A 23,542-nucleotide genomic window follows, 5' to 3' on the forward strand; every position below is an offset into this window, starting at 1 on the left:
CAGAAAACTGCAGAACATGAGATCAGTGTTGAATTAAAATATTTAATTCACCATCTCCAGTAATTTAATAATTTAATTTAAAATCCCTAAATTTAGAGGGGAATCTGGTCTTGGCCTGCTGCTCAGACTTAAGGGCCGTGTCGGTAAATCACATTTTATTCTGGATGTTAAATCACTGGATAGAGTGTGAGGTGTGGGCAGCAGTTTCGATGTTTGGAACTGGACTAAGTAGAGCTGACTACTCTTATCTCAATGTGTCAACTTATCTGTCTGCTCCATAAAAATGATTTATCACACAATAGATTTCCCTGGCTCCTAAAATGTAGAGTTTCTTGTAACTATGTCCAGCTGGCTGTTGGGATTTGATTGATTATTACGACGACTGGGTGGTCACAGAGAGAAGGACATACTCTTGACTAACTTGTTACTAATATGTATGAATTAGAGTTATTGCTCTCCCAAAAGCAAAATAATCGTGAATGTTTTATGAAACATTTAAATAACTAAAACAGCCCATAAAAACTGGAATTTCCTCTTGTAATTGGTCTGGATTTGATGTCATTTTACATAAAACTTTATTATCCACAGTATGTTTCTGCATCTGTTTGCTGGAGCAATGAGACAGTGTCCAAGACATGATGACTGCAGGTTTAGTGCAAAAAATTTGAGTGAGGTAAAAGTGACACGCCTAAAGACGAATGCCAAAACTTAAATGTAGTCAACATATGTGCAGTCTTTACAATGAAATATCAGTTTCATGGTGATTATAGTGTTGAATAGCTTCACATAATGTTTCTGTTATTGCTCATTGTTTAAGTAGTTAGTCCATCATGCCAAACTCTTGCCTCAACCCACATGGCGTATTACACAGACAGTTATATGTTAAAAATATTTTTTTAAAAATAAAAAATAAAAAATAATCTCATAATGAGACATAAAAAAATAAGAGGAAAAATAACATAAATGATGATTATTTTGGATTTTACCAAACAGCTAAAGTGGGCACTTGACAAAGCATGTCAGTGCTATGTGCCAATATAATTTTGATTTCATGGGGAATATGTACCAAAAAGCAAATACACATTGCTGCTGCTTTAGTACTAAATTTGATGGCATCTTGAAGAAAATATGTGAAAATCTAGTTTAAGGACATTAAAATGTATAGCTAAAGAAAACTGTAAACATTTCATAGAAAGTGGAAGGAATGGGGGTCAAAAGAGGCCCATCAGCATTTTTTGTTTCCCTAGAGGTGTCTAATCTGCCCATGCATTGAAGTAAACTCCCATTGATGAAGATCTGCTTGAGAAGATGTTCATGGCATGCACATGTTCTCCTACTCACTCTACTACAGAGCCACATAAAGTAATATGGTGTTGGTTGATTTATGTAAGTCACATTCTTTTATTATTTGGCTCTTGCTATTGGTTTGGCTTCCAGTGATTGTCAGAAGTGGCTTATGTAAAGACAGCAGTTGCACACACACACATTTCCGACTGTCCTTGAATGCAGCAAAGGCCAGAACAGATGCACTCTGCACACACAGCCGTACAGGAGTAGGCTCTCTCTCTCTCTTTCTCTCTCACACACACACACACACACACACACACACACACGCAGCAGACGCTAACTGCTCAGGGTTCAGCAAGGCTTCAGGTGGGAGAAGAGGGACTTGTATATTTCAGATAAAAGGATATATCATGACTGCGAGGATTCAGGCAATGCCAGTCCGGGGCAAACCAGTGCCAAAGAGCCATGCAACAGGTAATTAACACAAATATTTTTTATTAATTTCATATTGAAACTGATTGTATAGTTAAAAAATTGTAATAGTGCAGTTTTAGACTATTTTTGCTTAATGTTTATCATCCTAAATATGTTAAAATTTATAATACCAAACAATCAATGAGACAGGTGAATGTTGCCTTTTTTTATTTTGCAATACATACAAGCAGGTGTGCTTCATGATATGATTCTATACTTTTATTGTAGTCAGTTGCAAGTTCAGTGATGCTGTTTTTTGTGTGTTTACTTTTTTGTAAATTCCTCAGGGTGATGACTTACTTGACAAAAACACATTTAGCCATGGTGGTCTTACAGCCTAATTATCATTGTCATGACTGAAGCTTATGGCCAAGAGGAAATGCTGATGTAATGTAATTCAGCTGATTGTTTGGGGTTTTCCCCCCTATAAAAACTGGACTGCAGCAGGAAGTTTGTTGGGGAAGACAGTTTGGGTTTATCCTTCAATATAGAGAGTCTGTGATGTTCAGTAATGAGTAGATAGGTGATCTATGTTCTTGTACAACTTACTGTTTTGAGGTTGGGTCTACTTCGTAAGATTAAACATAGTGAGAGAAATTCAAAACCATGCAAGTTGCTCATCATGCAAGTCATCAGACTTTAGTGCGACATTAATTGAGTTTGCACAGTCACTGTATTTGTGGGTTTTTCTTCAGTTCTACTGTTCAAAGGTTTTTTTAAGTCTGCTGGATTTATAACCATGTAATTTTCTGACATAGTTGAGTAAATATAAGAAAATGAAGGAGAAGAAAAAGAAACAGTGCAGTTTTAGGAGACATTGTTTTGGTCATGCTCAAATATGTCTGAAATTAGATAAATATGTTTTAATGTGTGCCAACAGTTGCCTCTCTGAATGGCATGTAATAATACAAGAAGTTGTATCTAATTACAGACAAAGTAGTGTCAGCTGTTGTATATGCCTGTAATGAATGTTGTATGTATTTGTCAGTGGGATAATCGCTGATGTTTTATTTTTCTTATTAATAGGAAACCTGCTTGTTAGGGTAATTTAGCCGGAGGATTAAAATCTGAATTGTATTTATATAAAGCTGACCATATTTACATTGAATATACTGGAGCAATGGAGAAAAAACACCACCACTTTGTTTCAATTAGGGCTGCAACTACAGGTTATTTTCATTATCAGTTATTCTGTTGATTATATTCTCAATTAATTTGCTTCTAAGTTGCTTCTAAAAAATGTCAGAACCTTTTGAAAAATGTCAATTAGTACTATTTTTATTTATCATATTATAGTTTATTATCATAAAAGACTAAAGAAAACCGAAAAAATATTTATTTGAGAAGCTGGAATAAGTTCTAGTTTCAATATACTGAATCATAAACATTAATGGAATTTGAGCTAAACAAAGGGGAGACATGGAGATTGAATCAATGCTTAAAACTTAAATTGAGTCCAATTAAATTAAATCAAATTAAGTTTGTTGATCTTGAAATTAGATTAAAACATATGCAGATAAGCTGCCATGAGGCTGTTTATACACTTATATGTTTCAGTCTGAATGCTCTTTGCCATGTAACATGACTTTGGGTTTTCTTCTTCCTCTGTGGGTGGCAGAGATGAAGGTCAGGAGAGCTGTGTGGCTGCAACTGGGCATGCTCAGTCTGTCCCTGCTGCTGGTGGTGCTGGGAGTCTACATAACGACCCGCACAGAGAGCCTGACTGTCTCTGGCTACATGTCTGGAGTCATTGTGAGCTGATCTTTATTTATCCCTTGATAAATTATGATTTATTCAGTGAGATACATCAAGATGACATACTGATATTAATATTTTTTTAAAGATGGAAAAATTGTTGTTTTTTTTTTAGCTACCAAGAAATCGTCTGGAACATATCAAAATATCCTTCTGCATGTGATGGCCATTATGAAGTTAAGGCTGCAATCCTTTAGTGTCGCAGCACCAGCCAGCAGTTTTGATTCACTCATTGTGGTCTTGCATTAGGCTTTTATTTCAAACAGACACAGTTTTAAGTGGTCTGAGAAATTGATGATTGGCAGTTTTATGTGCTTCAGTCAGATACCAATGTGAACACATCCAACAGTGATTGGTGCTTGGCTGGCATTCAAATTTTCTTCCGTTTTTTTCTTAAAATGTATGATCTTGAGATTTCTCCTAAACTGTATACACCATACTCAGTTTCATTGGCAAGATTCAGGTCACGCAGTTGCTGAATTATGATTTATTTATATCTTAAACACCTTTGGAAACAGTATGTCCTCAAAATTGGACTAAAGAGATTTAGTTTTATTTGTATATGTGTGAAATGCTAACATTGCCTTGTCATTCTTCATTTTCACAGATTTATTTTCATGGAAGAAAACGAAATCATAACAAAGTGTCACGTTTCATCTAAAAATTAGCCATTTTTTAATTTTTGCACAACACTTAATGTGTTCATTATATCATGTTCTCTGCAGCTGACTCTTGGATCGTTCCTGGGTCTTCTGGGACTCTGCCTGGAAGAAAACCGCAAACAGCTGGTATATTCTTCTGCTTTACTTTTTTCTCTACATCTGACACACACTTTTCCCTGTGCAGTGTGCACACCCAACCCCAACCTGCCAAAAGGTAGTCTACTTTGGCCACAATAGAAACTTGATGTTAGTGTGGTGTCTAGCAGTGCTGCTGTGCAACAGAGCAGAAGTAGTAGTAGTAGACATTTTGTGGCCCTCCCACAGTGACATTTGGAACTTTTTGTATTTTGTATCTTTTGAATCAATTAAGAGGCTGCTATTACCCTTTCTATCCATTCTTAAATCTCATGTGCAGCTATAGGACCCTGCTGTCATGTTACTTCTAAATTGTATGTATTGGTTTTGGAGACCACATTATTAATCCAGGTTAGTTGGTTAGTCTAGTTACAGCAACTGTATCAGCACATGTAAGAAGGCATAGCAGGACTATCAAGAATTTGATTTATCTATGTTAAAGTGATACTGGGCTAACTGATTACTGGTCTTTTTCAAAAACCGAAGATATAAAAGTTCAAGTGTAAGCATAAAACTACGTTTTTGTCTGCTGTATAAACTGCAATCATTAGCATGTCCACCTGAGCAGTTCACTGGCTAGCTACAAACAGGTGACAAATTAAAAGAAAAACTACATAAAATGACTTAGTAGGGTGTTGGGCCACCACGTGTCAACAGAACAGCTTCAATGCTCCTTGGAGTTGATTCTACAGTCTCTGAACACGGAGGGGTGAACATCATTCTTCCAAAAGATATTTGGTGTTTTGATAATGGTGGTGGAGCGCTGTCTAACATGTTGGTCCAAAATCTCCGATAGGTGTTCATTTGGGTTGAGATCTGGTGACAGTTAAGACCATAGCATTTGATTCACATCATTTTCATACTCATCAAACCATTCATTGACCTCTTGTGCCCTATAGATGAGTGTATTGTCATCCTGGAGAAGACCTCTCCTATCATAATGTAAAGGTGATCACTCAGAACAACTTTGTATTTATTTGCAGTGACCCTTCCCTCTAAGGGGACAAGTGGATCCAAACCATACCAGCAACATGTCAAATTTCTCCTAAACAGTATTGACCAAAATCAGTTACTGTGGTGAAATTCAGGCCATGCAGTTGTTTTATTTTATATCTCAGTCCCTTCAGGTAATTGTGATTATTTTTGCAATAATTAATGCAAATTCAGGAAATCTCCTCAATATTTGCAAGAGCTTGCAATTTTGCTAAATTACCGCTAAATATACTTATTATACGTATTGTCTGTGTTTTACTTTTCTGTGGAACTTTTTTCAGTCCCAGTAGTTGCTACTGTGCCAATACAACATTCTCCAATACAAGTGTTTCAGTGCCAACGTTTTTTTTTTATGTTCAGGTTTTGTTTTCGATGCCAATGTCACTGTTCTGGCCCCATAAAACAGCTAGTGTTACCAACAATAGTGTTATGTTTGCCAAACACTTTGGCTTGTCACTTTCTCCTGTAGCATTAAAACTGAAAACATAGTGATTGAAAATAGAAAACACATTTACTGCTGTGTAAAAAGTCCCAAGAGCAAGAGGCAGCCGCTGACTTTACCCAAAACACTGATTGCATCCTGTTATACAGACTTTTCCTTCCAGCTTCAGCCTCAGTCTTAAGTACGATATAACATGTTTAGTTATTGTGTGTATGTACGACCCCTTTTGGAGCCCCGTTGTAAACAGATCTCTGCTTTTTTGATCTGCTCTTGATTAATGAATGTACAGTTTCTCAAATACAAAACACTGGCAGCTATCACACAAATGAGCCTATTGATGACAATCTATCTGGTATTCATCATCTAAATGAACGGTGAACATATTTGTGTCATTTTATTTAACTAGCCTAACTACATGTTCTGTGTTTTGAACTATGTTAGTTGCATATGGGCTGGATAAACATGAATATTGATCTGCCAGTTTATAGTGTTGTCCATCATTAATTATGACACCTATGAGATGGAGTGCTATAAAATTGTGTACAGACATTCATTATCTCCAGAAAATGGGGCATTTTTAAAAATCTGCATTGTTTCGCCTGGTTGTATTGGACTCCAGTTTGTTTTCCCCTTGGTATGATTCATTTGGGCAACAAACTGAACACAGCAATTACACTCGGGTGCAGACCACAATAGGTCAGAGATCCTTTGAGGATGTGGTCTCTGTCCAGTCCCAGTTTGTGGTTACACTGTGATCCAACCTACTGTAGATCTGACCCGACAACAGTATGCTCTGCATTCTGAGATGCAGAAGAGTGAAATCAACAATTGTTAGCAGCTTGCTGGAGGTTGAATTGAGGTGTGGCCTGGACCAGCCTAACAAAGAACTTTACCTTCTTTATATTGAGCAGATAGGACCTTCCTCTGGACTTTTTTTTCTGTGTTTATGTCCTTGCTCCCGCTACAGATAGCCTACATCTCAAGGGCTTGAATTTGTGAAAAGAAACCAAACCAACTCATTCACTGATCTTGAAAACTATTGGATGGGTTGCTGTGAAATTTGGTTTACAATTTCAGGGTCCCCAGAGACTAAATTGTAATAACTTTGATCTCCTGACTTTCCATCTAGCAACATCTGGTTTTGTCCAATTCTTAAGTTTATGACCAAATACCTGCAAAACACATGACAATCCCATTAGCCACAGCTGTACTTTGTGTTCAGTGCCAGTGACCAAATGTTTTCATGCTAAAACAACAGAATGAACGTGGTAAACATTATTCTAAGCATGCTACACAAGCATGCTATCATTATTATTCTGAGAATCTTTGCATGCTGATGTGAACATTTACCTTTACAGAGCCACTAACATGGCTGTAGACTTTTAATCTGGATTAGATGTCTATCCTGTTCTGTACATGAAGCCTAAATCATCACAGTTGAAATGAGGGGAAAAACAGACCTAGATGCTAATCTGTACTTCAGGCCTTCAATTCACTAAAATACAGCTCTAGATTAGGCAACTAGTCCCAATGTTGACTCAATATATTATTTTTTCACTGGTGACATTTTACTGAGCAAAAGCAATCTGAGAGCGAAGAAAAGACTATTAGATAGATCTTACAAAAGTATGAATGAGATAATTTGATTTGTCTAAAAAAAGAGAGATGTGGGACATTGCTTACGTAGTTGCACTGACCTGCTGTAATCATGTTATTCCAAAATGTCTCACTAAACTGTCCAAATTAATGAATTACCTCTCCATCCACGTCATGTCTGGGCCATTTATTTATAGTGATAATCTACTTTATGTGTTTCACCCTTTCATGTCTTCACATGTGTAGCTGTGTAGTCACTCATTCTTGCCCTGTTGATGGTATGAATTATGAACAGCTATTACCCAGATTGACAGATTTTGTTTGGCTATTTGAGGTTGATTCCTTATGATTTGAGTCACTGAGCTTGATATTGCCACCATAAAACCAAATGCACATTTAAATGTTCTAAATGCACATTTAAAACAGAATAAATACACACAAGGATAACATAGAACAAGAAAACAATCAAGGACACAGTTAAAAAAAAGTTCAACATTCACACTTGAAACATTCATGAGCACAATAGTTTGTAATCATAGTTTTAAATTGACCTTGTTACCTTGTTACAAACCGACTCAGAGTCCGCAACGAAAACGGGAATCACACATGAATAAAGCTTCTAAAATAGCATTTATTATCATCTTAAAATATAATAATGTTTGTCACTGAAGGCAGTAATGAATGCAACATGTGGATGAGTGAAATGTGTGATGTTAGCAAACAAAATAAAAACCCTAACCCATCTGGCTTGTGGAGGCCTGGAAGGAAGAGAAGAGAGTTTGAATGGCAAAGAAGCCGGTTAAATAGGCTGATGCCTAAACTACCCAGGTGCAGGTTGTTTCTTGACGTCCGCTCTAGTCTCGCCCACTGGCTCCTGAGTTACAACCTATAGGTCGAAATGTGTGAATGTGTGCTGTAAAGTGTTTGGAGCACAAAAGCTAAAAGTGATGTGTGGTGGCATGTTGCCATTAAGGATTTGGTAAATGAATAACAACCAATTCCTGTCACGTGTTATTGTTAGAGATGCCCGTCCAACCTTTTTGTGCAAGATGCAATGATGACTGGAATAACTGTCACCAATAATGAGTCTTAGTGCGGCGTGATGAACTGAATAATTGTTTAAGAGTTGGAGGCAGAAGACAGTCTATAGATAACATCACCATAATCCAAGAGAGACAAGAGGACAGCCTCAATAATCCACTTCCCACAGAAAAGAGGAAACTTAGCTCTTTTTCTACAGTGATATCCAGTTTTTTTGTTGTAGCTTGACCAGTATGTCAAAGTGAAATTTAAATGTACCATGTTAATGTGTTGGTGTAAGTAATATGTCTTCTTTAAATCAGGTCAAACCTGTTGCTAATCAAAGCTGGGGTAGGATTGAAACCAACCAGATTTGCTGTCCAAGCACGGGTTAGTGAGGGCATTTGTGGACAAGACTTCCAGTGGTGGAGTTTTTGGATAGAGCTGGTTGTGCTTGGTCATGCTTTTATCCATTTCACCGAAGAGATAAGTTTCCCTGATAACAACTTGACAGACATGAAACAGATTTACTGCAGAATTATGTTCTGTTTTCACATTCAATTCATTAATCCATCCATTTTTCAAGATGTGGTGAACTGAGATTGTGATTAGTGAAGAGCAGGAATGGAGCAAAGATACTCTGTGTCTGTTCTCAGTGCTGCACAGTGAGTGGATACAGCTTACACTGTGCTAACACAATTGTCTTGCTTTGTTCGCTGTCAAGTAGGCAGAAATAATATTAATATTTTGAACAGTCACTGTTCAAACAAAGAGGACTATCACATTTCTGATATCAGGCCTTCATAGAAATGCTTTGGAGATGTAACCCACAGCTGCCACGTGTCTCACTTTTCCTTCTGCCCTGGTTGACCTGCAGTTTGCTGCAGTGGATACAGTTAATCTGCTGTAACAATTAAAAATAAAACAAATGTATATACGGTGTCAGCACAAAATGTGTAACAAATGCTAGGAGGCTGTTTAATGGGAAACTGTGTCGCCCACTGTTTAAACAAAGTCTTTGTTCACATCCTGTAGTTTTCACAGGGGAGCAATAAGACAGCATTCACAGATATGAACTACTTAAAACTTTGTTTTCTTCCAAATAACTTTCTTTTTTTAGCAGACATAGTTTAAATGGCCTCATGCAGAAACCAAATAGCTTCACATGTATCAGAAAATAAGTAAAACGGTTTCAAAACAGTTTCTGCTGTGCTCACATAAGTGATATACATCCATGGAATACCTTTGTACGTGTGTTTTGGGGGTTACAAATGTATATATACTTTTTTGTGTATATTTTTTATGTGTATATGTTATTTACTCATTTACACCTTTTTAACTAACTCAGGTCACTTTTACTGCACTTTTTAATTTATTTAAGCACTACACACTTGAGATGTTAATGTTTTTATTATTATTACTTGGTGCTCGGTGCATTCTTATGGATATCATTAGAATGACAATTAAATAAACTTGTACTTGAACTATACTTTCTTCTGTTGGAAAAAATCAGGCACTTACTGTAAAAAAAAATGTAAAATGTTCACTGTGTCATAATCTGTGTTCTTGCATTTGATTTGTGATCCAAACCATTTCAAAGATTTAATATGGAAATTCCATCATTTGTGCTTCATCCCTCTCCAGCTGACTGCTGCGATAGTTTTTCTCAGCTTCGGGATCATCTCCTCTTTTTTGTGCCTGGTGATCGATGGTGTCTGTATTGTCTTAAACCTGGTGAGTTACCTGCCCTCACATGCATGTATTGTAACAGTAGAGTGTATCGCAGTAATAAGAGACTGTGAAACAATAATAAACCACTGCGCTGGCTAAATGAGATCCACCTGGACAGCGTCTCAGCCCGTAGTGTGTGCCAATATTATTCTGTTGGCAATTTTGACACCTGACTCAATTTTTCCCACAAATTATAGCTCAGCTTTATGGCCTTCATCAGCTTTGTTGTTTGTTTGTTTGTTTTGTTGGGGTGTTTTTACTAATAAATTACCACTTGTGAAAGCACAAGTGAGAAAAAACTGACTTGCAGTTTGATTTTGAAGATGTTTTGTCCACGAGGCTCCGTGAGGGCAGAAGTATTGAAGGAGGTCGAGTTGCTCTTGGCCTAACACACACAGATACGATAACCTGGATGACTGAGAATCTTCAGAGACAGTTACTGAGTGTGATTAATGTTCCAGTAATAAAGGGCAGGCAGACTCCATAAAAGAACATTTAACTGGTTTAAAAACCAAAGAAAGCATAGACATTTGTTGAAACTTTTAAAACCAACATCTTACAGTGCATACATTACAAATCTGGCTGTTTTCTACAGTAGCAATTTATCTTTTTGGACTAAACAGTATTAAAATTATTCCAGGATGGGATGGCTGCTGATTTTAAATACTGTTTGACGCCATAATGTTCTTAAAAGTTTACATTACACGCAGTGTAACGTAGAAAAATGACAAAAGGGACTTAATGTTTTGATTGATTATAACTATAAACAGCGCTTTCCTTCAGAAAATTAGATGATGTCATGTTTTATTACAGCACTGCTGTGCTTTCAGAAGAGTTACGAGATTAGACTTCCCTTTCAAAGTGTTTCAGTATGTTGAACATAGCCTCTTGAGTCTAGTCACTGCGTAGTATATTATAATGTTCAGAAGTGCATCAATTGACCTGTCTTAAACATAATTTAATTTCTTAATTTAAGGGGTCATATTATACCCCTTTTTGACACGATTACACAGTTCTCTGGCGTCTTAATAAAATGTATCTGACATACTCTGGTCAAAATATCACCAGGATGAAGCAGCCTGAACAGCCAGTTTGAATGTAAATAAACTTGGATTTTGCTGCGATTTAATTGCAATAAAGTGGCATGTAGGGGCAATAAAGGCATCAAAAGGATACTGAATTAACTACATCATGATGTCGATTTGTAAAAAGCCTCAATTCATCCCTTGTTAGGTCTGTCTGCAAGATGATGAGAAAACAACAAGCAAACAGCAAGTTTATATGGTATTTGTATTTATTCTGCATTGGGAAACAGTCGGAAATGTATAATATTAAATTAACCCCTTTAATGTAGCATCTTACTTTTTAGAATTTAGAATAAAATTACTGCTGTCAAACCTCACACTTAGGGCCTGATTTACTAAGATCCCAAATAGTGGGTACTAAATTGCTTGCACAGTGAGATAGATTGTGCGTTTCGTTTGTGTGCGTTTTGCGGGTGATCTACTAAGAATAACTGCGTAAATGAAAACAGGTGCAACAGGGTGGATACAGTAGTATTTAAATGAGGGTTTTGCGTGTCTTTATGGAGAGTTTGGACGAGCAGAAAGCTGCAAGCAAAATGAAATGCGATCAGGTTCTAGTGGAAGAGGTTAACAAATATATTGAGTTATAACAAAAATAAATGTTACCAGAAAAACCGACATATGGGAGAGTATTTCTATTAGTAGATCAGCATGCATATTTTCTGCGAATGATGTCAAGTTTGCTCACGTTTTTACACACGCAAACCTTTAGTAAATCAGGCCCTTAGAGTCCATGATGGAAGAAAGTCCATGACTTTATCATTTAATCCCTGACAAAGTGGGACATGTTGTATTTCATATATATATCAAAACCAAATAAATAATTTCCAGGAAAGTGTTTTTAATTCAGAAGAGCCATAAACAATATTCGAACAAAGGGTGTTTTGAATAAGCCTGTGTTGTAATCAGATTGTACGCACGGCCATCTGGATAATTTTGTATAATAAATGTCAGTTCAGTTTATTTTTCTTACTTTCTTCTCACAGAAATTAGACCTGTGTTGTTTTGAAATGGAGTCTGTTTTCGTTATATCATTTCCAGGACATGCGTCCACTGAAAGCAGGAAGATGCCAGTATTACAGCAGCGGCAGCAGTTACGTTTATGAAAATTTCTACACCTCTGTGAGTACCGCTGTGTTAATATGTGAATGGGGTTTTATACTATACTACTACAGACAACTGGAGATCATCTTGACACAAATGGTGAAAAAGGATCACAAGCTTAGTCCAGTCCAGGGGGAATATAAACTCATGTCAAATGCAACATAATTTTCACTCTAAAGTAACTGTGACATATTCCTTGGATGTACATTTCCTCTTCAGCTTCAGGTTTATTGTATTGCACTATGAGGACAGGCGTTAGTCTCATTATGTCATCTGAATTGAGACTGATTTCTCCTCATAGACTTATTCTAATGCAGTTTAACTCGTCTCCTCTTGCAGGTGTCATGTTGGAATCCAAGGGAGTCTTGCAGCATGACGGTACGAAGTGGCACCTGCTACTGCTGTGACCTGTATGACTGCGCCAAGTGAGACAATGAACCATCATACATACATTATTACCACTGCCATATCACTGTTTTTTTTTAAATAAGTACAAATTCTGAAACCAGCACACATTCTCAGAGGTTCACAGGCTTTTATTATTTCTGCCTGTCATCCTTCATTTTTTGTACAATAAATCAAAGCTGTTGTTTTGTTCTGCAGTGGAGGTTATCTCAGCAACTACTACGAGTTTGTTGGAGTGAGCAGCTGTGAGGAAGTTTTCACTCTGTACATTTTGATCTGGACCCTCACTGGACTGAACCTCGTGGCCTTTTTCACAGGCATACTGACCACAGCAGTGCTGGGCAGCATCAAGGACTTGGTGAGACACACACACACACACACACACACACACACACACACACACACACACACACACACACACACACACACACACACACATTTCTAGAGTACATTTTGTGTGTAGACATGGTTGCAGGATTTTATTTTACATTGCAATTGAAAACAAGTATATTATTGTTACTGTATGTCCATACATACAGACAGGCCACAGAGACCTGCAACAAAAGGCTAAAAGGGATTTTATCTGGATGTAAATCATTTCTTTAATTTTTAAACATTTATTTTCAATAATATAACAACATTTTTTATCCACAAAATGGGATGAGTTATGCAACTTTAGATGCTCTTTTAGCTAACACACGGTAGAATCACTCCAAAACAAGCAGTCTATGTTTTCCTTAATTAAAACACCATCAAGAATGAGGATAAGTCTGCTCACACACTGACTGCTTTTTAGTTTTACTTTTTAAGTTGCCTGCATTGATACACAAGCACCATAGTTTCTTACACTGTGGCATAAAATCAGGATGAACCTGAAATAACGTGGGCAGGGATTTTGGCAGAAGCAGAAACATTTTCTCATGCCGCACGCTGAAGTTGATCCAAGTATTTATCCTCACTCACTGCCTGCTACGCAGCATCCTTCATATTCTGGTGCTTGCTGTTTTCACCTTACAGCTTTACAAAGAAGAAAAGACAACAATCAATACTTTCTGAATGAGAAATCCATCCCACGAACTCTCTAAAGTATGGATGCTGGTTGCTCTCAATATTTCACAGATCAAAATTGAGCCAGATTGAACAAGGCAAAGGAGGCAGGAAGCACATCATGAATGCGAAGCAACTGTTTTTATTAAAGAAAATCACTTTCACTGCCATCACTACATACGGATCAAATTGAAATGACAGCCAAAAGGGTTATAGTAGGCCATATCCAGCCAGATGCACCACAAAGGCAACCAGCCAAACAACGCCTGCCCAGGCGGTAAACAAAATGATAGAATCCAGCCACAGGATGAAGGCCTAACCATCCTGACATGAAGTCATTCTTGCTCATTGTTTTTCATGTGCAAGATGTCCATTTGTAAATTAATAAGAAAACATTGGAAAGGTGTGGGGTTATGGCTTAATGAGGACAGGAAATTTTGACCATGTGCCTTTCACAATGTTCTACAACACAAGCCCAATGTGGGACTCATTGTGTAGAGATTTAGTCTGGTTCACGGCACGATGTAAATCCAGTCTCCAGACAAGTCAGTGACAATCTTCCCACAGTGATCAGCTGATGAAAATTACACTGAAGACAAGTTGGTTCAAATCTATTATGAAGATTTTAGAGGTGGTTACACAGCGACCTTCATCCTGTGCAGCTTTTAAAGTTGTAACTTTATTCATCTACTAAAAGTAAAAACAACCCAAATCTGGCTTTATATCTTAGCATGGTCAGCTATTAAGTGGGTTTATAAAATGTTCCAGGCTGTTTCATTGTGTATTTAACAAGTGTAAGGTAAGAGCTTTAATCTCTTTCACAGAAATGTTGCATTTTAAAACACCCAATAGCAGGTATTTTGCAATTCTGTGGTTTCAGCATTCTTTGGTTGTGTGCTGGCATGTTATCTACTTTACTAAATACTCCAAACAGCTTATACTCAGGACTGTCAGGTGTAAAGAGTATAAAATGGCTACAATTGCCTGCAGAGAATTTAGGTTTGGTGTAATAACTCCTGGTGGGAACACAGTCTGTTCCTAATCTGTGACACACATTTTTCATTATAGTTACATCTGATTTGGTAAATCTGGTGCTGCTTCAAAAGCATACCAACAAACATCTGAACAGTTGATCTCAAGATCACATCATGCATTTGAGGGAACAAAATGTGTACCTTATTTAGTACGATGGTTGGCAGTCACTGCCAAATCAGAAACACTAAAGATTCACATATTCACACATCATTCAAGTCCACATCTGTCTAAATGCTGTCGCATTGCAACAACATTCTGCCTGCGTCTCTCCCTTATCTCTCTGTGTGGCTTTAAATGTCACTTTTTCCACAATTATATCCACTTCTCTTCAGATCTGACACTCATAAAAATTAGATTCTTTGTGCAGCAAGACAAACAAAAACAGTAAGAATGCAATAGAAGTGCAAAATGAATTAACACACAACTGTTATGTTTTATTGTATTAGTCCAAGAAGTCCAAGTCCAAATCACGAACATGACTGTGATAGCGAGAAGTCCTCTGCATTCACTGCTTATTGAGATCAGTTCACCTGACTCTCTTCTGACTCTCCTTTTCTTCCATTAGCACCAGTGTGGAAGTAAGAGCTCAGGAGGCAGGATGTGAACTTAAACAAGCGGACCACAAGTCCTGATAAAAAATGAAAAACACTGATTGATACGACTGTGAGTTTAACCAGAACCAGAACCATCTCGAGATGCTAAACCCCCCTTAATCAGGGAGGAGATACAGAGTTGATGACAATTTTTTTCCACCAGCCTTTCCCTGAAGCTGAGAAAACACATTTTCTTTAATTATAATATAATTGTTGAAATGTTTTACATGTTCATCATATTACAGCAGTTATTATGGGTACAAAAACTAGTGTCAATACATTTTTTGGTCTACATGTGCTGTGTTTATGTCAAGTGACAACAGTTTTTTGGGGGAAACTGCTCTCTGAAAGATTTGCGGTAATATATACCAGCTGTGTCCAAATTTAAGAGATACATACTTAGGCTCTGCACCAAGATAAGGATCCTGGTTGCTATTCCTTCCAACTTAAATCTATAAGTGGTTTGGACATTTAAAAGTCCAGAGAACAAAAGGAGGAGGGAGGGAAAACAACAACTTTAAAAGCAAAAATGCTACTAATACACATTTTCCAGCCTCTTAAATGTGAATATTTGCTGCGCTCTATGTTGGTAAATTAGAAATATTTGTGTTTTGGACTGTTTGTCAGACAAAATGTGTTCCATATCAATGTCATTTCTTCCAATCTCCATCAAATTCCTAAAAATGCTGCTTAAGGCCGAAGATTGTGCAATAATTTTATAGTGCTCTTAATATGGCGATCTTTTAAGCATGTGTTTTTCCCATTGGTGTATGTATGTGTTGTGTGCAATATTATGGGATATGTGCAATACCGTTATGTAATTGTTGTTGGGATGGTATGGCTGGTGATGTTTTGTTTGTTGTCATTGTGGCTGTCAAGGCATTTATAGCGCAGTTGCTGAGTCCAAGACAAATTTCCCTAAGTGGGACAATAAAGTACATTGTATTGTATTGTAAAACAAGAATTTTGAAGACATCAGCTCAAATGTTTGTAGACCAAAAGATGTATTGATTTAAAAAAAACAAAAAACTAGTTCCAACTCTAGTTAACTGCTTTGTCTTTCCAGCCTGGTCAACAGCAAATTGACTAAGCTCAGTACAACCTGACCATAATTATCATGGTGCAGTTGTCTGGCTAGCACCGAACCAAAACAGAAACCTACATCTGACTGGTGTTGTATCTCAGAAGCAGTTTCACACTAAAATCTGCATTGAAAACTGCCTCATTAAAAACAACAAAGATTCAGTGTGTTTATGGTCTTTGGAGAGCTCAGAGGGTCCTCTGCTGCCAGAGATCGAGCTGATCTGCACTGAGTGAACCCAAACACTGCAAACAGTCCACACAGCCTCTGTCCTATTGTTGTCCTTGTGCACCAAATGCTGCCAAAGTTACTATCTCTCTATTATACCATGCAAGAAGTATTCCTGTAAATAATTTAGGCAGTAGATCTCCTGAACTGTCATAGTTTTCTTTCAGTTATCTTTACATCAGCAGTTGGAAAGTATTCAGGTTTTTCTCCTCATGTTCAGGAATTTATTATGATTAAATACGTAAATCATTAATCAGTCAACTCCCACATCCCACGCCTTGTGTTATGTGTGTGTGGTGTGAAAATAAAAAAATAAAAAACGTTAATGTATGAGAGGAGATGTTATTACACCTCAGTGTGAAATCTGGTATCAGAGTCTCTGAAGTGGTGACTTATTGTCTTGAATTGTCGGTCCCATACTTGCTTGATACCTATGAGAAGATTGATTATGTTATTATATTTACATTTATTGTTCTGCAGATGTTTAACACGTTTTTTTCTATTTGGCTGCAGCAGATTACATATAAATGCAGGGAAACTAACAGTTTGTAAAAATCTTTAGATTTGGGTTTAACCTCACGTGTCCTGCAGAGAGACCACCCAAATGGAAAGCAAAACAATACTGAGGCACAAACTCATAAAAGATTATTTTGCAGGGAAGAATTGCATGTTGCATTACCAAAATGACCAGAAAAGACTACTCGTCCCTAATTTTTTGCAGAGCGACCACACAGCAGCTTAAAACATTTTTTTTGCACACAAACAGACAGTTTAGTATCACAGAAAAATAAAGAATCCAGATATTTCGATATTTCAATCAGGAGAAACAAGTGAATGAGAAAGAATGACATTTATTATAAATACAATGAAATAGACAAAGTCTTTGGCGCTTGAAGTCCCTGAGGACATCATCCCAGAATATCCACAAGATAGATCCACCATAAGTTCAGACACTGGTGGTGGTGGTGATTGCTGATGAATCGGATGAGAATGATGGCAGATGAAAAGATGGGACTGTTGATCCTGTGGAGACTGGTCGGAGATGGGGAGGTGATTGAGCGCACATAACAGTTGAATGACAGACTAAGGGCAGAGAGACAGAGAGAGAGAGACATATTTAAAAAGACTGCAGCGAGATGATAGGGTAACAATGGAGTATGGCATTGTGCTATTGGGTAATTTGAGTTATAGATTACAACTGAAACTCAAATTACTCCCTTGAACATTGACAACCAGGAAATTAGTGAGCATGCATGAGAGAGCGTAAAAACTGGAAGGATTTGCACCACTATGCCTGTTATGAAAAGAGTCTTCCTGACTGAACTTTCACTAAGCTTCTTTGGGATATTTTTTTTAATAAACTAATTGGCTGTTGAGTGATTGATTGACACTTTTAACCTGACACTTCCCACATTTTACACTGCTGTTATCACTACCTCCTTCATTATGCTCTGTTTTTGGTATGGTATGGTATTTTCCTAGATAATTCTTGTTGCTGACCTTTCCTCCAACTCTGTAAAATCATTTGCTGTAATTTGTCAGTTCCTTTACGAACGTGTCTCTGACTGAACTGATTTTGCAGATTTCGATTTAATTTTAAAGCCCAAACTACAGGGCCACATTCACATTTACATTTAAATATGTTTGAACTGTGATGGTTCAAACTGGCCTCCTGCTCATTTTGGAGGCGAGACATTTGAATCTGTCTGTGGTACAAGATCAGAAGTCACTACTTCAGTACTTATTGGGCAGACCCAATAAGTACTGATCTTTCCGTGTCAATGGCGAAAACGATGTTGTAATCAACTTTGCGGAGTGTTCAGATCATCTTAATCTTGTGTTTTATTTATGTTTACTTTGTGCATTGAGCTGTATTTGTAAGAAATTTAACAGATCGTTACAGTGTTTTTCATATAAATGTAGCTTATAAAGGGCTATAAATCAAGCTATGTGTCTCAATGGGTTACGCTTTCTCTGCACACATGATCATATTTTTGTGTGTGGTGTGTGTGTGTTTCTCTTTATTTATCTCAGAGTAGCAGCCAAGTGACCAAGACCTCTGAGAATGCAACTTCCCCTACAGCTCCTCTGTTGATGGATGCCAACACACACAGAGCACACCAGCTCCACACAGTCAGTGTGCACTGCAACACACACACACACACACACACACACACACACACACACACACACACACACACACACACACTAGCACAAAATGACTATTTATGTAACAGTGTATTATTTTTGTCTCTATTGATCGCTCTTTCTATCTTCGTCTGTGTTTATGAGACTAACTCAGTCATGCAAAACAACACAAACTTAAACCCTACATCCACCCCACATCCTATAACATATAACATCTCAGTCAATTGAAAACTATTAATATCCAGGGAATACCCTCCTGTTTCTTGGTAGAGTGTAACTCAGAACAGGGTTTGAAAGAGCTCCAAGAGTGGGATTCTTTGAGTAAAAACACAAGTTACAACAACTGTAATCAGCATTAGTGAGTAGTTGTTAAATGCATAATAAAGGGAAAACAAGACTGCATGGGACATGTGTTTATTGAAGAAACAATGGTCATGTAAAATGTCTCTTTATTTGTTTTTTCTAATAGTAATAATAATAATAATAATAATAATAATAATAATAATAATAATAATAATAATAATAATAATAATAATGCATTTATTTGAAGGCGCCTTTCAAAGCACTCAAGGACACCTTACAAGACACACATAAAACAAGAACAGTACATCAAACAATATACAACAGCTAACATTGATATGGAAGTTAGTATCATTTTACAAAGATAAATAGATAAATAAATATGAATGTGACTACATAGTGCAATAGTACAATGGATAAACAAGAATGTGATTACATAGCTAGTGTGAGACACTAGGAATAAGTGTGTTTTCAGCCGGGATTTAAATGTGGAGTCAGAGTCCGAAGTGCAAATGTCTGGTGGGAGAGAGTTCCAAAGCCGGGGGGCAGATCGGCTGAAAGCTCTTGACCCCATGGTAGTTAAGTTGGCAGATGGGGCAAAGAGCTGGATGGCAGAAGAAGATCGGAGAGTTCGGGAGGGTGTGTAGATGTGAATAAGTTCAGAGAGATATGATGGTGCCAGGTTGTGAAGGATCTTGAAAGTGAGGAGTAGAAATCTTAAAGTCAATGTGGGATTTGATAGGGAGCCAATGAAGTTGCTGCAGTGATATGGTCTGTAGAGGGAGTTCTGGTTATGATACCAGCGGCTGCGTTCTGTACCAGCTGGAGTTTATGGAGAGATTTCCGAAGAAGACCAAAGAGGAGAGAGTTACAATAGTCCAGACGGGATGTAATCAGGGTGTTTAGAAGGATAGCGGTGCAGGTTGGTGTAAGTGAGGGACGGAGACGATCGATGTTGTGTAAATGGAAGTATGCAGACCGAGTAATATTATTGATGTGGGCTTCGAAGGAAAAAGTGCTGTCTAGGATGACACCCAGGCTCTTTACCCGAGGAGATGGAGGAACAGTGGAATTGTTGATGGACATTAAGAAAATGTTGAGTGTTGGTAAGGTTGTTCTGATATCGATGAGGAGGACATCAGTTTTGTCGCTGTTGAGTTTAAGAAAGTTGAGTGAGAGCCATGATTTAATTTCCAGTAAGCAGTCGGATAGAGCTGTGGGTGGCAGAGTGGAAGTGGGCTTAGTGGAAAGATAGAGCTGGGTATCGTCGGCGTAACAGTGGAATTGAATATGAAATTTCCTGAGAATGTAACCAAGAGGCAGAAGATAAATAATGAACAGGAGGGGGCCAAGGACAGAGCCCTGGGGAACACCACTGGAGACTGGAGAGGAGCTGGATCTCAGGTTCTTGAGTTGAACCAACTGTGTGCGACCAGAGAGATATGATGTAGCTTACATTAACTAGACAAGGATGAGGTATTAGCCCGAATTGCTATGGACAAGAGTTTAATGGCAAGGGTGAACAGGGCAGGGGAAATTAGGCATCCGTGGCAAGACCCACATGACAGATGGAAGAACAATGAGTCTATGTTAAGAGTCTATGAATGTCTGTAAAGGAATTAAGGTTCCTCATGAATTGTGTTTGTTGCTAAGAAATTACAGTAGGTGAAATAGTTTCTAATCTACAGGCTTTTACCTTTGCTGGTATTCTTATGTCAATACACATCACATGAGAGATCCTTGTCTTTCTTAGGGATTAATGAGATGGAGGCCCAAGTGAGATTCTGTGGAAAAACACCCTTTCAGAGTCAGTCTTGTGAACATCTCTGTTAATAGAGTAGCTAGCTGCTTTAAGAACGTCTTAAAGACTTCCCACTGTGCATCCTTTTGATAGCTGCTGTGATCTCACTAAGGTTTGTAAGCATTTCCAAGTCATGTTGTTCACCTGGGGAGATTTTCAGTATAGTTGGGTCTGAAAAGAAACTGGACATTTCAGTCTGTCTCTAGCCTCAGATGTGTATAATTGGGAGTAGAATAGTCTGAAAGCACCATCAATTTAATTGGTGTCCTCTGTAAGGATGCAGTTCTGCTATTCAACTGTTGGGCCAATAGACAACCTGCCATATCCCCACGTTCATACCAAGCACAAAGGTGTAGTATGAACATAGTGGTTAACAGGTTTATCTCTGTTCCCCCTTAGTAAGGAGGGGGAAGGTCCATCACATTTGCTGGACTCCTGAAAAAATGTTTATCGACTGGGAAATAATTTCACAAGTGTAATCACGAGTGTAATTTCCAGATGAGAATTTTAAAATTTAGGAAAGATGTGGCTAAACATAGGCAGCTGGTTGTGATGTGAACATGACCTACAGTTAACCACTAACCACTTAATTCTCATTGAAGATCACAAGACTGTTTTCATCACTCTTCCCAGTATCATGCTTTAAAGAGGGACCTTTTCTCTGTGAGCTCGATCTGTATCATTCCAGGAACTAATTAATCCAAATCCCAATGCAAACCACATCCTGTTTGTCCACAATTTACCTCAAAACAGAGCCCAACACTGATAATTTGAACTCTGGATTTTTTGCCCACTTGACAAGCAGGTTCTGGTTTTGACAAGCTGATTGATGAGTACTGCAGTGGTAATATGCCAGAAAGCAGTGCGCCAATAAAAATGGAGAGAAGGAAACAATGGAGGTTTCAGAACATTAAAATGAGGACACATGCAATGTCCTTTTCTGGTGAAAAACCTTTAATTATGAAAGAAGTCAGCATTTTCCCACAAACAGAAGTTATGTAAAACTACTGCTGTGGTCTCCAAACCTGACCACCCACATTTGATCAACTTATTTGGTTGTAGTAATTCAGTCTCAAACTGTGTAATAAACCCACGTGTTTAGTACCAGGAATGCTGTATTACCATGAGAGCAGTAAACCAGTTTTATAATAATCCTCAACAAAGCTGTTTACTGGAATTCATATCAACAGAAATTAAGCAAAGGTAGACTGTAAAAGTCCAGTCTTGAACTCGAGAACAGCAAAAACATTGAAATGTTTTGAAAGCTTTGGAAAAAGCTTGCATGTGGCTGTTTTTTGTTTTGTCAAACTAATCAATGGACAATTTCACTAATAATACCAGATAGATTAGACTGTTCACCTTTTTTCTCTTTAATTTCATCATTGGAAAGGCAATGACTCAATTTTAACTTTGCTTTTTAAAAAGGTACAACGTACATAAAGATACAAGTTATTGTTCAATCACTGTTTACATTTGTTGTAAGTCATTATGAAATGCCTTTAGTACATGTATGGGGGCAGAGGGCAGATTTATTTCCCCCCACATTAAACTTGTTCTTCTTCTCCCATTTCTTCCCGTCCTGTCCTGCTCCAGGAAGCTTCTATGTATTTCCCCCCAGCAGAAGGGACAGCCGCCTCACACAGTTTTCCCTCACTGTCAACTCCTCGTACAGAGTCCAACCCTCCTCCCTTCGCCCCGTTGTCCGGCATGCCGCCCTACAAAATCCACAGCATCTCTGCCTGAGCGCCACCAGCACACCCCCCCCCACCCCCCCCCCCCCCACCCCGACTTGCAGCGTTTTTACCAGAAACTGACCAAAGAGGACAGACAAAGGGACCAACAAATGCTTTATTATTAAAGTTCAGTGGAAAGGAAGGGATGCAGGTATTAATTAAAGCAAAGATATGCTGGTTTGAATATCATAAAGCAATATAATGATTTTGTTTCCCAAGTTTTTCCTTTTCCAATTTTATTTGTATGCAAATATTATAATTAACTGTATTTTGTTTAAAATATAGAGGTCTGAAGTTGTAACATGTTTGTAAATGAAATCTTTTGTAATATAAATGTGGTAAATAAGTCGACTGCATGTGTATGAGAGGGTGTGTAGGCTGTCAGTCAAACTGTCACAAACATCAGTAAATCCACAAACACAAAACATCTGAACCTCATCCTGATGCCTCATACAGTTTTAAAAAGCCAAACATTTGCATAAAATCTGATAAATTGCTTGTTTCATTAGTTTATCCTGTGAGACTACTCTTACATGTTGCATACGTACATGGAATGTTTTCTTTTACAAACTATGGTCCTATAGGAGATATTTTGCATCACTTCATGTTAAAATGTTCATTACGTAGAATGTTAAACTGCATATCTTCAGTGTTTTTTACTGTTAGTGTCATAGATAAAAGTATAAGTCTTTTACCTGATGTTTGTGTCATCAGACAATGAACTGACTGTTCTGCCACCGAACTGAAATGACGACAATGTAACCTGAATCTGATTTTTGTCACATGCGTAAACATTTTTATATACAATAAGGGATTAAACACTGAACAAACGATCAAATAAATATATCAGAAAAGATTGGTATGGATTCTATAATCCATTATATACG

The 23,542-nt window shown here is 37.7% G+C and overlaps 1 protein-coding gene across 1 annotated transcript; it reads left to right on the top strand.

Moving 5' to 3' along the window:
- Positions 1-1,697: 1,697 nt before the first annotated feature.
- Positions 1,698-22,665, top strand: LOC133980863 (transmembrane protein 255B). The gene is made up of 9 exons (XM_062419689.1): positions 1,698-1,761; positions 3,380-3,513; positions 4,242-4,304; positions 10,009-10,098; positions 12,222-12,302; positions 12,624-12,709; positions 12,888-13,047; positions 18,708-18,806; positions 22,516-22,665. Exons 1-9 carry the CDS (start codon positions 1,698-1,700, stop codon positions 22,663-22,665), a joined length of 927 nt encoding a protein of 308 aa, XP_062275673.1.
- Positions 22,666-23,542: the final 877 nt, after the last annotated feature.

The sequence above is a fragment of the Scomber scombrus genome, chromosome 5 (assembly GCF_963691925.1).
Source record: "Scomber scombrus chromosome 5, fScoSco1.1, whole genome shotgun sequence".
NCBI lineage: Eukaryota > Metazoa > Chordata > Actinopteri > Scombriformes > Scombridae > Scomber > Scomber scombrus.